The 17,719-nt window shown below is 47.0% G+C and overlaps 1 protein-coding gene across 1 annotated transcript in view; it reads left to right on the top strand.

Moving 5' to 3' along the window:
- Positions 1 to 17,719, top strand: part of LOC143988102 (cyclic GMP-AMP synthase-like) — a 161,269-nt gene that overhangs the window by 108,489 nt on the left and 35,061 nt on the right. Inside the window, exon 5 of the mRNA XM_077487385.1 lies at positions 13,659 to 13,758. Within this exon, the coding sequence (XP_077343511.1) occupies positions 13,659 to 13,758 (100 nt within the window). The remainder of the gene's footprint in view (positions 1 to 13,658; positions 13,759 to 17,719) is intronic.

The raw sequence follows: 17,719 nt of genomic DNA on the forward strand, positions 1-17,719 counted from the left end.
GTCAGTGTGTGTTAATGTCAGTGTAGGTAGGTCAGTGTGTGTTAATGTCAGTGTAGGTAGGTCAGTGTGTGTAAATGTCAGTGTAGGTAGGTCAGGCAAGTCAGTGTAGGTAGGTCACTACCGTTAGTGTATGTATATGTCCAGTGTATGTAGGTCAGGCAGGTGAGTGTAGGTAGGTCACTATCATCAGTCATAGTTGCCAAAGGTCCCGAATTTCCCGGGAAATTCGGTTTGTCCCGGGAAATTCAAATTTCCCGTTTTTCGCCGCCGGCCGCTAGAGGTCCGCGGCTGGCGGAGACAATGTCTCCGCCGGCCGCCATTTTTAAGAAGACCAGAAGCTGGGCTTCAATAGAGAAACTGCGCCACAGTTCAAAGTTAGTCTCCGCGCGGCAACGTGAACGACGGTATGTCGGGGGCCAGTCTGTGGATGGGATCTGTCAGAGGGGGCCAGTCTGTGGATGGGATGTCATGTCAGAGGGGGCCAGTCTGTGGATGGGATGTCAGAGGGGGCCAGTCTGTGGATGGGATGTCAGAGGGGGCCAGTCTGTGGATGGGATGTCAGAGGGGGCGCTAGCGAGTCTGGATGTCAGAGGGGTGCAATCAGAGTCTGGATGTCAGAGGGGCACCAGATGTTAGAAGGGGCTCCGCTGATGGACACCAGATGTGAGGAAGGCTCCGCTGATGGACACCAGATGTGAGGAAGGCTGCTCTGAGGGGGCATCTGGTGGCAGGCAACGTGGCTAGTGACACGCTCAGGGCTCCCACTGATTCGGCATTATGGTGAGTTGAATGATTTCATTTCATATTACAATGTAATAATAGAAATAATGCGCTTCAATCATCCTGACACCATAACAATCATGGCGCCGGGATGATTGAAGCGCTAACACCAGGTATTTGGAGTATCTTTATCTGCTGATTGTCAAACTCTGGAAGACATATTGCTATTGTGGTGTTGGATCGGGGGGCTGCTGTCCCTCCATCCCTCCCCCCCCTTTCCCTCTCCATCCCGCATTCATCTCAGAACCTAACCACACCCTTTCGAGCCATGCCCCATGTAAGCCACGCCCACTATTTTACGTAAACCACGCCGCATTTTTAAGAAGACCAGAAGCTGGTCTTCAATAGAGAAATTGTGCGCCACAGTTCAAAGTTAGTCTCCGCGCGGCAACGAGAACGACGGTATGTCGGGGGCCAGTCTGTGGATGGGATCTGTCAGAGGGGGCCAGTCTGTGGATGGGATGTCATGTCAGAGGGGGCCAGTCTGTGGATGGGATGTCAGAGGGGGCCAGTCTGTGGATGGGATGTCAGAGGGGGCGCTAGCGAGTCTGGATGTCAGAGGGGTGCAATCAGAGTCTGGATGTCAGAGGGGCACCAGATGTTAGGAGGGGCTCCGCTGATGGACACCAGATGTGAGGAAGGCTCCGCTGATGGACACCAGATGTGAGGAAGGCTGCTCTGAGGGGGCATCTGGTGGCAGGCAACGTGGCTAGTGACGCGCTCAGGGCTCCCACTGATCCCACACATTATGGTGAGTTGAATGATTTCATTTCATATTACAATGTGATAATAGAAATAATGCGCTTCAATCATCCTGACACCATAACAACCATGGCGCTGGGATGATTGAAGCGCTAACACCAGGTATTTGGAGTATCTTTATCTGCTGATTGTCAAACTCTGGAAGACATATTGCTATTGTGGTGTAGGATCGGGGGGCTGCTGTCCCTCCATCCCCCCCCCCCTTCCCTCTCCATCCCGCATTCATCTCAGACACTAACCACACCCTTTCGAGCCATGCCCCATGTAAGCCACGCCCACTATTTTACGTAAACCACGCCGCATTTTATCTTTTTTACTATGCCACACCTATAACCGCATGCCCCACCCCTAATTATAACACAACTCCGCCTACTACCAAAAAAGTGTACCATCAGTGTCACAGCCCAGCCAAAAAAAACACGTACAACACCCCCCCCCCCCCGTTTCCGGCTTGGACTCTGGGCTGAAGCCCCTGGTCCTTTTGCCACCTAGCAACGCCCCTGCCGTTAGCACCAGGCACCTTCCCCCTTGGAGCACCAGCCAGGGCATTCGTAAGTTCGTAAGGTGCGAAAGTAAGTCGACCTCCTCCTCGTTAAGAGAAGGCAGGTCTGCCGCTGCCAGGCAAGTCTCTGTGGCCTCTCAGCTATTCTGGGGATGATCTCCAGAAAGGTGAGAATGCAGATTATAGAGAGCTTCATAGAAAACCTGAAAGGACTCTGCAATTTCCGCTGAGTCATGGATTCTGGTTCCTGCGGGAGTAGATAAGGCAGGGATGTAGGAAAGGTTACGTTGGGTTCGTATGGCATTCGCTAATGTTCTGCTGCATTTATCTCCAAACTCGTAAAAGGTTCTGCATACCTTCAAGAGATTATTCTTGGAGTGGAATTAAGAATGCTCTTTGATTTGCTCTCAAAGGTTAGTTACCTCTACCTCTAGGGCTCTGTCTGGGTGAGTTTTATGGCGTTTTTCACAATTATGCAGCTTTGTCAGCAACTCGGACAATGTTTTCTCTCTGGCCACTTTCAGTCTGTGAACATGTTTAATAAATATTCCTCTTACGTAGCACTTATGTGCTGACCAAATAGATAGAGGATTAGGGACCGAGTCCTTGTTACTCTCGAAGAGTCCTAGCTCTCGTGCATGTCCGCTCTAACCTCAGGATCTTGAATAAGGGATTAGCTTAGTCTGCATGTAGCCGTTTTGGGTGTTGGGTTCTGTATGGCTGTGGTTATGGAGATTGGAGCATGGTCTGAGAGTGCAATATGCCCAATCTGAGCCTCAGAGACAAGTGGGATCGTAGTGTGGGAGACCAAGAGGAGGTCTATCCTAGAGTATGAGCCGTGTACTGGCAAGAAGGTATAATCCCTCTCTTGCGGATGAAGGATACACTAAATGTCGACTCATCGATAAAAGTGCAGCATTTCTCTGATTCAACTCCGGGATTTCAGAGACAGGGCAGAAGAGCCCGTCGACGAGTCTTTGCGAGGCTCAATGGTAAGATTAAGATCTCCTCCTAGCACCAGTGTTCCTTCTTGAAGGCGGCCAGGGCAGTCGGGCATGATTCAAGTATCTCCATCTGGTCTACATTCGGCAGGTAAAGGTTTGCGAAGGTAAATGTCTGCAACTGAAGTTTACCTTTGATGAAGAGGTATCTGCCTTCAAGATCAGTGTGGAGGTCTATCAGCTGCCAGGGAAAAGTTTTGGCCAAGAGAATACTCGTGCTCTTTGATTTTGAGGAGGGTGAAGCACTGATACGCTATTGGGAAATGCTTGTTGTTAAGTTTACGGATCTTGTCTGCCCGGAAATGGGTCTCTTGCAAAAATACAACCTGTGGCCTTTGTCTCCAAAGATCAGTGAGGCAACTGGTTCGCTTTTCTTGGACATTCAAGCCCTTACCATTCCAGGACACTATCTTCAGAGATATCCCTGATAGGTCAGTGATGGGCCACTGGACCTCGCCAGGAACTAGAACGATAGTTAGTGTGTGGGGGAGGGGAGGGGGGATGGCTGACTAGGCTAGGGGAGCCGATGAGAAGTGGAGAGGGGGGCCAAGAAAAGGGAAGAGAGAGGAATGGAGAACAAGGAAGAGCTGAGAGAAAACAAAATCTCTGAATGTAGAGCTACTACCTAGTTTGGCAGCTAGGGCCTAGTGGGGGAAGCGGTAGCCTCCCCCCCCAGCTACTCCCCACTAGACGTGGTCTTGTCTTTAACCGCTTTAGTATATTCAGCTTCTCATTATAGAAAAAGCACCAGTAGGAAACACAAGATAAAAAATTGTCCTTTTTTTAAGAAGAAAAAAAAAAACTAACTTAGTTCCGTAAACGTTAGCAACATTATAAACATTCTCCAGCAGTCACATAGCCCTGTCATTGGTTCCATCCAATGAAGAGACCGCTCACTCCCCCCGGGCCAAAGCCCGACTAGAGCAAGCCGCTACCCCACCCCCATGTTCCGGAATGGGTGAAGCCCCAGCTGGGACAACCCTCGGGTCCCAAGGCAGGGCATTTATGTCAGAAGACAGCCTCTTTTGTCCCCTGGATCCCAAACAAAACAAGGCAGTAATAATAAAAAGGGGGGAGGAAAGGAGTGGGGGAGGGGGACTACATGTAGCAGAGTGCCATCTCTAAATAGACCTATATCTCTATACTTTATTATGACTGAAAACATATAATCGGCCATTGCACTAGAACTCTATGCCAGTGGAAGGGGGGCGCCCCCAATGAGCCGGGGCTATGTTGTGCACAGGGGAACCACTACCTGTCCTCAGCTGGTAGTTATCCAGCCCAATCTTGCTCCAGGGGTCACCCCCCCCCCCACCAGCAGCAGCAGCGAGCACCAGCGAAGAGAGACATCATGACTTAGGCGCACCCATGTTTACCCCTATGTAGAGCAGGCTCCTTTATGTTAAAGGACCCCAAGGGGTAGTGGGTCTCAGAATAAGTGTTTGAAACTGCCTTCTCCAGTCTACAACTGTAGGGCCAGGTGGGTCTGACCACCCTGGAGGCCTTGATGTGGGTTCACTGGATAGGTCTATATGCCCTCCCCTTACCCCTCACTTGTATAAAACTGATCTAGGATAAAGGTATTTGGGGCTAGGAGGGCCAGGAACCATTTTCCAGGAGAGCCTGTATTCCATCAATCAAATGGAGATGGGGAAAAACCATCATATCTGTCAGAGGTAAGACTATTATGTATGGGGGGACAAAACCAACACAAAAAACAAAGAAGAAAAAGAGAAGAAAAAAAAACAGAATTCTACCATTCTTACTCCAGGGACTCAAAGTTCTTAGTCCTGAGGAGCCTGCAGTCTTCTGCAAGGAGGGTTCACCTCTGAGTTATCGCTGCCGAGGGAAAAGGCAGGGCAAACCCCGGCCAACTGGGCAGTGTCATTAATGGTAGCCCAGGAGAGTTAAGAAATCCAATGGTAGCCACAGTGCCCTTTGTACAACAATAAATAGAGCAAATCGATAAGTCTGTTGCAAACCACACTTACATGTCAGAAAGGCCTCCCAGGTCTCGGGTAGTCTCTCACCCGGAAAATGAGCCTCTCAAAAAAAAGGGGGGTGGGGGTCGGGGTAACAAAAAGGGATCATGGCTCATTGTCCTGGATAGCTTGTGGTCTTCTGCGTTGAGATCGATGGTTGCGGCGTGACCTCTGGGGCTTGGCTGATGTGCTTGCCGGTGAGATATCGTTGCTAGTAGGTAGAACAAGCGCCAGCCAGTTAGGTAGCTGTAGAGAGGGTAGCCCCAGCGACCTGAGGAAATCGGGGACATCTGAGGGGTGCCAAAGAGTATATGATCTGCTGTCTTTACCTGCAATCAGGTGGAAAGGATGCCCCCACTTGTAGGTGATCCCCTGTTCATTGAGTCTCTCAAGTAGGGGTTTCATGCAGCCACGCATCTGGAGGGTCCTCCAGGACACATCTGGCAGGAGGTTAATTTGGGCGCCATCAAAATCGATATTCCCTCTACACCATGCCTTTTGGAGGATGTCCTCTTTGACAGTGTAATTGTGTAAACAGAGGACGTCCCTGGGTCTGTCTTCAGTGGGACACCTGGGACCCAGCGTTCTATGGACCCTGTCAATTGCCACTGGTGTCTCCGGTGGGTGCTCCAGGCAGTTGTTAAATATGGCCATTACAGTCGCCTTGAGGTCAACCTGTCGGGTCACTTCTGGTAAACCTTAAACCGTAAACCTTCTTATATTGCGTCTACGGTTACAATTTTCCAGGTTGTCTATTGTGAGATATAGCTGTGCAATCTGTTCTGTTACCTCTTCCTTAGTAATTTGTAGGTCGGAGACCTCTTGTCGGATGGCTGAGGTGTCCGTTTCAAGTGAGGAGACTCAGGCAGTCATTTCTGTTATCTCCTGTCTGATCCCTGCAATCTCTCCGTGCATGCATTGCATGAATCTATCCATGGCCGCCACTGCCACCCCCTATTTGGGCGCCGGGCACCTGAATTACAGTGGCGGGGGGGGGGGTTTTGAAGCACCTGATTAGTCATAGGCGTCAAAAAAGGTGACCTGCGAGTGCCATGCTTGATGCTTGCAGTCCACTCAGGTGTGTTAGGAAAGAGAATATTCATTCACTTTTCTAACACTGAACCGCCTCTCCGCCAATCAGGTGCTAGGGTCTGTTACCCATCACCTGATTGGCTGAAACAACAGGTGCATGGAGGACACCGCTCGCCGCCGTCACCCACTGCCCCACAGAGTAAGTGCTGGGCAGACAGCGAGCTGGCGGGCAGGGGGTCACAGTGGTGGCATTTGATGGCACAGTGGTGACATTTGATGGGCACCGTGGCTGCGTTTGGGCACAGTGGTGGCATTTGAGGGCACAGTGGCTGCAATTGATGTGCACAGTGGTTGTGTTTGAGAGCACGGTGGCTGCAATTGATGGGCCCAGTGAGGCTGCAGTTGATGTTTTTTTTCCAGAATTTTTCAGTTTGTTTGTGCCCACCCCCCCCCCCAAAAAAATAATTTTGAGCACCAGCCGCCACTTATGAAAAGTGTACCAAAGTTACAATACAACATTGCAGTGAAAATTGGATCGCGTTGCAGCTGTGCCAGTGTGAACCTAGCCTTAAAGGGGTTGTAAAGGTAAACATTTTTTATCTAGTCGTCTGTCCAGGACAGCACTAGAGAGAGAGGCTCCACCTCCAGAGGCAGGAAACACAAACCAGATCTTTAAAGGGCGGTCTCCGTCCCTTCCCCTTCAGTCTTTGTGTTTCCTCCACCGGAGGAGGAGGCTGGATCAGGAGCTCCCCTTCCCCTGACGGTGGGATAGCCCATAAGAGACGGGGAAGGAGTTCTGGGTACCTGTTGGTAAACGGACGTTTGAAGTCCTCCGGTCGGGTTGACTGCAGCTTCGAACCGGCGTTCTCCTTCTGAAGCCCGGGGAGGGCGTTCGTTTCCCCACCTGACAATAGGTTCAAAATTGGGCGCGAAGTCAGGTGGGGGGCGGGCACAGGCATCGAGTTCCGGCCTGTGGAACACAGGAGGAGGATAGAGGACTTCCGGCAATCCACTACCGGTTCCGGGTCGCGCGGCGCGCGTGGACAGTCGGGACCTTGGCGACTATTTTAAAAAGCCGCAGCCACAAAGCGTTCGTGCTGCATCGCGTACGAAGGGAAGCCTCCAGGCGGTTAGGTGTGTTCCGATCGAATATGGATGCAGTGGAGAGTGGCAGTAGAGCCGAACCAGCTCAGGTAGGCAAACACAGAGGTGTCTTGTACCTACAGGGCTGGGAGAGGGGGGGGGGGGGGGGGAGTAATGGACTAATCAATGCAAAGGCATTCTGAAATGGTCCAGGTGTATTTTTCCTCCCTCCCTCTCTCAAACAGGATCCGGACTAAAGAGTCTTGCAAATCCTGTTAGCGGTTGGTGGGGTGCACATAGGTGTTTGGTGAAGGCGTCCTATTTTGCTAAAGGTTTCGCTGACGTTGGCTTGTCTGTTTTTTTCCCTTCCTTCTTCTCTCCTTCTCTTGCCTTAGGCTCTGCCCAAAGAACCAGAGAGGTCAGGGGGGAAGAAGAGATGTCCTTCATGTATGAGTAAATTAAAAGAAGGATGGTCTAAGCCCCTTTGTAAACCATGCATAGACAAATTGGTCTATAAGGAAGCTACGGGAGCTTGTAAGGATTTGATTTCTGGAGTACAGAAAGAAATGGAGTCCATCAAAGCAATGTTAGCGAACCTTGAAACCCCAAAACCAACCGCAGTTCCCTCTGCTTCCACCCCAGTAGAAGGTGACTAATCAGAGGAGGAGGAACTTGATTCTCTGGATGGCCTAAGTGAGGCGGCATCATCCAGAGATGTTCCTGTTCAAGGGTCAAGCTCTCCCAGATACAGGCTCTCACTCGAGGAGGTTGATGCCTTACTGGTGGTAATTTATGAGACGCTCAAAATCAGAGAGGAGCCAGTCTCCCTGTCCTTGCATGACCGGATGTATCAGACCCTAAAAACAGATTCAGTTAGGGTCTTTCCGGTTCATAGCACACTGATAGATTCAATAAAAAAAGAGTGGGAGGAGCCAGAGAAAAAGTTATTTTTCCCTAAAAGCATGAAGCGGAGATTCCCCTTCAGCGAGGACCCGTCTTGTGTTTGGAATAAAGTTCCCAAGGTAGACGCAGCTTTTTCCCAGTGTGCAAAGTCAACAGATCTCGCCTTTGAGGACATGGGTGTTCTAAAGGAACCCATGGATAAAAGGATGGAGGTACTATTAAAGAGGTCATGGGAAGTAACCATGAATAACTTAAAACCTGCAATGGCCACGACAATAGTGGCTCGCAACTTGAAGGTCTGGCTGGAACAATTACAAGGCCATTTGGAAGGGGGTACCTCCAGAAAGGAAATTCTGGATTCCCTTCCTATGCTACATAAGGCAGCAGGTTATATAGCAGATGCCTCTGCGGAGTCTGTTAAATTGTCAGCCAGGACCGCTGCCCTCGTAAATTCATCTCGCAGGGCACTTTGGCTGAAGTCTTGGTCGGGAGACTCGGCCTCAAAAGTGAGGTTATGTGGCATCCCCTTTGAGGGAGACCTTTTGTTCGGGCGGGACCTTGAGAAAGTCCTGGACCGTACTGCGGACAAGAAGAAGGCCTTTCCTGTCAAATCTAAAAAGACTACAGGTAAACGCTTTTTTCGTCCTCAAAGGCAGGGACAGTCACAAGGACAGACCTCTAAGGAGTCAACCCCTAAGAAACAGTGGATGGGAGGAAAACAGAAAAGCAATCTCTTTTCCTCTTCTAAAAAAAACACTAAATCCCAGTGACGCGGTTCCTGTGGGGGGGAGACTGGGGCTGTTCCTCCCACAGTGGGAAGACGCTACCCCAAATCCTTTTATTCTGAGGATCATCAGGGAGGGTTACAAAATATAGTTCAAACACATCCCACCTGCAAGGATGTGTCTGACCAAGCCTCCCAAAGACCCCCAGAAAGCGACAGCTTTGCTGTCACAAATTGGCGATTTAATAGATCAGAGGGTTCTAGTGCCAGTTCCGCCACAGGAAATAAATCACGGTTTCTATTCACACGCGTTTGTAGTAAGGAAACCGTCAGGCAAATTCCGGTTGATCTTGAACCTGAAGTTACTGAACAAGTGGGTAACTTACAAGAAATTCCGGATGGAAACAATTTTTACAGTGAGATCAGTACTCCCTCCAAATTGTTTCATGGCCTCTCCCGATCTAAGGGACGCGTATCTACACATCCCGATTCGAGAAGACTCTCAAAAGTATTTGAGGATAGCGATTCTTTGGGGAAGTCAGATTCAATACCTCCAATTCAGGGCTCTGCCATTCGGTCTGTCTTCTTCCCCCAGGATATTCACCAAGGTCCTGGCAGAAGCATTGGCTCCCCTAAGACTGAAAGGGATCGCTGTCATACCGTACTTGGACGACCTTTTATTCTTTGCCCCCTCAAAGCTCCAACTGCAGGGAGATCTGAGGGTAGCTATCTCTTGCCTAAAAAGGCTGGGGTGGTTGATAAACCAAGAAAAGTCGCACCTGATACCAACACAGGCCATACAGTATCTAGGTTTTCTGGTGGATTCAGTGTCACAGAAAGTCTTCCTCACAGGGGAAAAAGTGGAAAAGGTGAAAGAGATGGTAACCTTCTTGCAGTCCAATCAGACAATTTCCATCCGGTCAGCTATGGCAGGGTTGGGCCTATTAGTGGCAACAATCCCTGCAGTTCCTTGGGCAAGAGCTCATTTCAGGTGTCTCCAGGCCAATATTCTGAGCAGCTGGGACGGGACACAAGAGTCCCTGGACGGGACTATCCATCTATCCTCAAAGACCAAAAGGTCTCTTTGGTGGTGGAAGAGAGAGGAGAACCTAGTACGGGGTCTATGGTGGTCTCCTCCAGTGTCTGTCCGCATCACCACGGATGCCAGTGCTTGGGGCTGGGGGGCCCACTTGGGGTCGAAAGTAGCCCAAGGATGCTGGGGGAAGACACAGTCCCAGAGGTCGGCCAATTGGAGGGAGTTGCAGGCAGTCTGGGAAGCCTTAAGGGCGTTTGCCAGGGATCTGAAGGACCACCATGTACAGGTCCTCTCGGACAGTATAGTGGCGGTTTCCTACCTAAACAAGCAGGGAGGAACAAGATGCCCGTCCTTGATCAAGCTAACAAGTACGATCATGCATTGGGCAGAAGAAAACCTAAAATCGGTTTCAGCGGTCCATCTAAAGGGGGTGGACAACCACCTGGCAGACTTTCTGAGTCGACACCGGGTGTACGAATCAGAATGGTCACTAAACAGGGAGATTTTCCAGCTGTTAGTGCGCAAATGGGGTCTTCCGGAAGTGGACTTGTTCGCCAGGAAAGCGAACACCCAGGTCCCAGTATACTTCTCCCTAGAGAGGAAGGCAGGGGCAAAAGGGATAGACGCTTTGGCACAAAGCTGGGCATTTCACATTTGCTACGCCTTCCCCCCATTCAAGCTAATTCCTCTAGTCCTGAGGAAATTTTTGCAGGAGCGGACCACATTGATACTAGTGGTTCCGTATTGGCCGAAGAGGCCATGGTTCTCGATGCTGCTGGGCCTGACAGACGAGCCTCCCCTCATACTGCCCAAGAGAGAGGATCTGCTGTCCCAGGGTCCAGTTCTGTTACCAGAACTGCAGACCCTAAAGTTATCGGCCTGGCGTCTGAAGAGAGTCTCTTGAAGTCTAAGGGACTCTCGGATAGGGTAATTAAAACACTTCTTTCTAGTAGAAAGAAGGTAACCCAAGCAATTTATGTTAAGTACTGGAAAGTTTTTTGTTCATGGTTGGACACTAAAAAGGTGTCCATAAGTATCCCGACAGTCTTGGAATTTTTACAAGACGGTGTGGATAAGGGACTGGCCATTAGTACCTTAAAGGTACAAATTGCGGCCCTGTCTGTTTTTTTGGATCAACCTCTGGCGGTAGACCCGCTAGTTAGCAGGTTCTTTAAGGGGTTGACCAGGATTAAACCTGTTCCTTTCAAAATTTTACCCAAATGGGACCTGTCAATTGTGTTACAGGGATGGGTAAAAAAGTCTCTGGAAGAAGAACCTTCCTTGAGATGGATCACGCTTAAAACTGTGTTCCTAGTGGCTATTTCCACAGCCAAATGCATTAGCGAGCTTCAGGCACTTTCGGTGAAAGAGACGTTTTTACAAATTTTTGAGGATAGGCTGGTGTTGCGCATGGACCCTGGGTTTTTACCCAAAGTAGTGACAAAGTTCCACAGAACACAGGAAATTGTTTTGCCTTCGTTCTGTGGGGCTCCCACTAATCCTAAGGAGGTAGAGTTTAGCCAACTGGATGTGAGAGCCTGTGTCTTACAATATCTGGAGATGTCAAAAAACATTAGAAAATCAGATGCATTATTTGTTTTACATGCGGGTAAAAAATTGGGGTCACAAGCTTCAAAAAATACAATTGCAAGGTGGATCAAACAAGCTATTGTAGAAGCCTACAAAGGAATGAAAATGGAATGTCCTTTTTCCCCCATGGCTCACTCCACACAGGCGCTATCGACGTCATGGGCAGAGCGAGCTGGAGCAACACCAGAACAAATTTGTCGAGCAGCAACTTGGTCAAGCTACTCGACGTTTATGAAGCATTACAGATTGGACCTTATCTCAGCGCAAGACCAGGCGTTTGGGAGAAAGGTCCTTCAAGCGGTAGTCCCCCCCTAATCTGGTAAGTTCTCGTTGATCCTCTCTAGTGCTGTCCTGGACAGACGACTAGAGAAAACGAGAGTTAGACTTACCGGTAACTCTGTTTCTAGGAGTCGTCCAGGACAGCATGGATTCCCTCCCTATATGCTGTTATAATGCTGGACAAGTGTTTTTGTCGTTACAGAAGCCGTTTCCGGGGAAGTTCTCGTTTACAAGACTGAAGGGGAAGGGACGGAGACCGCCCTTTAAAGATCTGGTTTGTGTTTCCTGCCTCTGGAGGTGGAGCCTATCTCTCTAGTGCTGTCCTGGACGACTCCTAGAAACAGAGTTACCGGTAAGTCTAACTCTCGTTTTCACCTTAATGCATTCTATTCTGAAAAAACATCTGACAGTGCCGGCCCCCCGTTTTACTTACCTGACCCCTCGAAAGTCCCGCGCTCGCCTCCAACATCCTCTTCGCCGCTCAGCCTGGCTGCTAATTGGCTAGAGTGGATGGATTGAAAGCAGCGCAGCCATTGGCTCGCGCTGCTGTCAATCACAACCAATGACGCGGCACGCCGGGGCTGAGTGATACAGTGAGTATCACGGGAGCGTGCCCGCAAGTACTTTTCACCATGCGAGGGAGCTCTCATGAACGTGAGAAGTACTTGCGGGGGAAAGCCAAGACAGTCGCAGAGGGACCCCAGAAGACCAGGTTCGGGGCCACTTTGTGCAAAACGAGCTGCACAGTGGAGGTAAGTATAACATGTTTGTTATTTAAAAAAAATTCCCTTTACAACCACTTTAAACTGTATGCATGTACCACTTATTTAATGTGTGAGTGGGTCATATTAACAATATATAAATTCAACCTTTGTTAGTTGTCCCCTTTGAGAGATTTCTAGAGTTTATAGATTTCACATTTAGTAAATGAATCCTTTGAAGCTGTATGTGCAAAATTGGCTAAACTAGTCTAAAAAGCTGCTTACAATGTAATCTCTACAGGCTATTAAAGCGGGTTAAATACTTCTGCCAACTTTTGCTGTGCAAGTGTGGGTGAAAGGGTGCTGGAATTCCCCGGACTTTTTCTGTGCATAAACATAGCCTGATTGCTTCGGAGGAATTCCAGTTTCATGTGAATACAGAAACCCGCCAAACAAGTTTGTTGTTTATATAGACATTTTACAACTCTTCTTCTTGTCTTCGCTTTCATTTAGTTGTCCATGTCTACTCACAATCTATTGGTTGTTAACTTTTCAGAGCAAAATAATGGCCTAATGTAATAAGTGTTTGAATTATAGTACCCTAACAATTATCTTTCATTTCTATTATTGGACTAATCAATAAACATACAATCTTTTTGGTCTTTATGGGTTTCAGCACATATTTCATCATATACATGGCTGCTTGTATACACATTGGCTTCATGCCTTCTGTAAGAAGTTAAAGGGTTACTCATTAGATGATGATATTGATAATTCACTATACTCACTGTAACTATGTGCCTTAGCACACCATTTAAGTCTGTCAGTATTTTTAAGTACTATCATGCCATGAGATAGGTACAAATGCTGCCATTCTGCATTCACTTCTGAAAATGTTAGGTGCCTGACTGTGTCTGGTTTTAATACTTTTGCATCATGAACTAGAACAAATATTCTGTAAATAAGTGTCAAAATTCCTTATCGCTATATTAATTTTGATTGAAGGATTGGAAAAGCATTGAAGTCAAAGCTTTGGCATGATAGCCAGGGAACTCAAACTCCCATGACAACAATGGGAGTCTTATTAATTCTTTCTTAATAGGTGTACTGGATAGTGACCCTGTGGTCAGGCTGTGGTCATTTTAAATGTTTACAAGTAAAATGCAGTGATAAAATGTTGTGTGCTTCCGGAAAGTTCACAGCAGATGCAGGAAAAGCCGCTTAAGTCGCCTATAAAGCCATTCAGCTCTCCATGATGCACCTTTTATTGTATTTGTTTGCAGATACGTGGAGAATTTCATTTTCACACATTGAAAAGGAAATCATGACAAACCATGGGAGCTCCAAAACTTGTTGTGAAGCTGAAGGAAACAAATGTTGCAGGTTAGTGCAGTAGATATCTAGGTACACATACAAAACAGGAAAACAAAAACACAACTTTAGGACTTAAAGCGGAGCGCCACACAAAATAGGACACTATGCACGTTTGCCTCCTCCCCCCTGTTTGCTGCCACATTTGACACCTTTTGGGTGGGGTACCTTGTTTTGACATAATGTACTGTCATAGACCAAGAACAAGAATCCAGATCAAACATACTTAAAGTGGTGTTGCCACCAAAAAATTAAAAGCTGCTTAAAATTCGTAAAAAAAAAAAAATAATTGGCAAAAAAATAATTTTTTACTCACCTCTAAATACCGGTTGCTAGGGGGTCCCTCGTAATCTGCCTTCTTCATTGCCCAGGCTGGTGACATCACTTCCCCTCGTGCCACCCATTCACCTGGGACCTGTCATGTGTGCCAGGTGACTGTACGGCGTATCACGGCGCCCTGCGCCGCTCGCGCATGCGCAGTGGGTGCCCGGCTGTGAAGCCACAGCTGGGTGCCCACAGTATGCATGACGGTGCCGCGAGCGGAGCGGGGAGCGAGGGGGGGCTTCGTTCCCCCGCATCGCTGGACCCTGGGGCAGGTAAGTGTCCGATTATTAAAAGCCAGCAGCTGCAGTATTTGTAGCTGCTGACTTTTAAATTTTTTTTTTTAGGGGGTACCCCACTTTAATGCAATCTGCCTTCACTGGCACTTTTAAAAGTTCCAGTTTAAGCAGATTGTTCTGGCACAGTGAATAAACTTAAGTTGGCCACAGATGGATTGAAATTTGGCCAGTTCCGGAGGGACTGGCTAAATTTTGATCCATCTATTGCCAATCCTGATCAACTTTTATTGAATGGGAACATTGGCATTTTTTCAATTGATCAGAGACTGCAGCGCTAATCAGGGCATTCTGACAGTGGGAAGAATTCCTCCATCCACCTCGCTTGTGTGGATGGGCGAAAACATGTTTTTCTTTCAGTCCTATGCCTGATCGAAAACAGTGCCAGGCAGGCAACTGGCCATTTAGACTTGAGAGATGACAGTACAGGTTTTCTTTAGATTTATTGCATATTTTGCCCTGTACAATGCTTTAAAAAGGATTCATAACTCTTGAAATTTTCCACATTTTGTTGTGTTACAACCAAAAATATCAATGTATTTTATTGGGATTTTATGTGATAGATCAACACAAAGTGGCACATAATTGTGAAGTGGAAGGAAAACGATGAATGGTTTTCAATTTTTTTTTTACAAATAAATATCTGAAAAGTGTGGCGTGCATTTGTATTCAGCCCCCCTGAGATAATACTTTGTAGAACCACCTTTCACTGCAATTACAACTGCAAGTCTTTTTGGGTATGTCTCTACCAACTTTGCACATCTAGAGTGAAATTTTTGCCCATTTTTCTTTGCAAAATAGCTCAAGTTCTGTCAGATTGGATGGAGAGCATCTGTAAACAGCAATTTTATCAGTTGGATTTAGGTCTGGACTTCGACTGGGCCATTCTAACACATGAATATGTTTTGATCTAAATTATTCCACTGTAGCTTTGGCTGCATGTTTAGGGTCATTGTCCTGCTGGATGGCGAACCTCTAACCCAGTCTCAAGTCTTTTGTAGACTCTAATGCCACGTACACACGATCGGAATTTCGGCCAGCAAAAGACAGATGAGAGCTTTTCATTGGAAAATGTGACTGTGTATATGCTCCATTGGAATTTAGGTGGACGAATTCCCGCCAGCAAAAATTTGATAGCATGTTCTCAATTTTCCCGATGGAAAAACTCGGAAATTCCGATCGTGTGTATGCAATTCCGACGGGCAAAAACTCACGCATGCTCAGACTCAACTACGAGAGGGAAGCTATTGGCTACTAGGTATTGAACTTCCTTTTTCTAGTCCCGTTGTACGTCACCACGTTCTTGGAGGTCGGAATTTGGTGTGACCGTGTAGGCAAGACAGTTTGAGCGAAATTTTGTTGGCATTCTGACAGGAAAACCATCAGAGCTTTTTCCGACGAGAATTCTGATCGTGTGTACATGGCATAACAGGTTTTCTTCTAAGATCGCTCTGTTTTTGGCTCCATCCATCTTCCCAGCTTCCCTGTCCCAGCTGAAGAAAATCATCCCCACAATATGATGCTGCCACCATGTTTTATGGTGGGGATGGTGTGTTCAGGGTGATGTGCAGTGTTAGTTTTCCGCCAAACAGCATTTTTTGCTTTTAGGCCAAAAAGTAAAATTTTTGGTTTCATCTGACCAGAGTACTTTCTTTCACATGGCTTCTTGCAAACTGCAAAAGGGACTTCTTATGGGTTTCTTTCAACAATGTCTTTTTTTTCTTGCCGCTCTGCAATAAAGGCCAGATTTGTGGAGTGCACGACTAATAGTTGTCCTGTGGACAGATTCTCCCACCTGAGCTGTGGATCTCTGCAGCTCCTCCAGAGTTACAATGGGCCTCTTGGCTGCTTCTCCGATTTAATGCTTTCCTTGCCTGGCCTGTCAGTTTAGGTGGATGGCCATGTTGGTAGGTTTACGGTTGTGCCACACTCTCTCCATTTTAAGATGATGGATTGAACAGTGCTCTGTGAGATGTTCAAAGCTTGGAATATTATTTTTTTTATAACCAAACCTTGCTTTAAACTTCTCCACAACTTTATCCCTGACCTGTCTGGTGTGCTCCTTGGCCTTCATGATGCTGTTTGTTCAGTAAGGATCTCTAACAATCCTCTGAGGGCTTCACAGAACAGCTGTATTTCTACTGAGATTAAATTACATACAGGAGAACTCTTTTTACTAATTAGGAGACTTCTGAAGCTAATTGGTTTTACTAGATTTTAGTTAGGGGTATCAAAGGAAAGGGGGCTGAATATAAATGCACGCCACACTTTTCAGATATTTATTTATAAAACATTTTGAAATACATTTATCGTGTTCCTTCTACTTCACAATTATGTGCCACTTTGTGTTGGTCTATCACATAAAATCCCAATAAAATACATTTACGTGTTTGGTTGTAACATGACAAAATATGGAAAATTTCAAGGGGTATGAATACTTTTTCAAGGCACTGTATAAACAAGTATTGAACAGTTTTTCTACGAATCAGGTGTTCAGAACAGCAGTGTTGGTGAGGAAACTGTAGTTGCATTATTAGCATTTCTCTTTTAAAAGTGCCAGTGTAAGCACCTCGGTTGGCACTAGAGCAGCTTGCGAGTTCCAGTAAGGCAAAAAAGTGACGAGGAAAAACCTGTACTTCCTCCTTTTGTATTGTGTTGTAACTCTTCACAGTCATTGCTAACTTATTTGCTTTGCCTAAATGAGAGACCTTGTTACGCATAACAGAGCTGATTCCTGTAAAAAAAAAAAAAAGTTGTGCTGGTTGTCAACCTAAGATGGATACTATGTGATAAGTCCTCAAATGTATTTAAGCCATTGGTTCACACTGACAGCGGGAATGAAATCATGTGAGCTTAGCTGAACTCACACAATTTGATTCCCGCATGTCAGCCCTGATGCGTAAGTCATTTCAGAGACATCTGTGTGGGTTGTTGCACAGATTATTATACAGCATTTATATAGCACCAAGAGTTTGTGCAGCACTTAATGTCAATGGAAATCGCACCCAAAAATCGCCAAAAGAAATAGGACTGTGCCATTGCCAACAGTTATTGCCGATTTGGCATGCGATTTGACACGTCAAATCACATGCCAAATCGCATCAATGTGAACCAGGGCTTTAATCATCATTAAAGCCTTGACTATGGTATTAAAATAGCATGTTAGACATCTTTAACACAGACCCATTACTGACATTTAGCTGTCTGAAGAAACGTTATCCTATGCATTCTTAATGGTGCAGTACAGGACTTGTATTCACAGACCAGGGTTATAGGTAGGTTACGTTCAGGGGATTGTACACTAGCAAAAAATTGCTAGGACCATGCCTAATACAAACTCGTATAACCCCTCCACT

The sequence above is a fragment of the Lithobates pipiens genome, unplaced genomic scaffold (genome assembly GCF_037356315.1).
Source record: "Lithobates pipiens isolate NorthernLeopardFrog02 unplaced genomic scaffold, aLitPip1_a1.2 Scaffold_18, whole genome shotgun sequence".
NCBI classification, from domain to species: domain Eukaryota; kingdom Metazoa; phylum Chordata; class Amphibia; order Anura; family Ranidae; genus Lithobates; species Lithobates pipiens.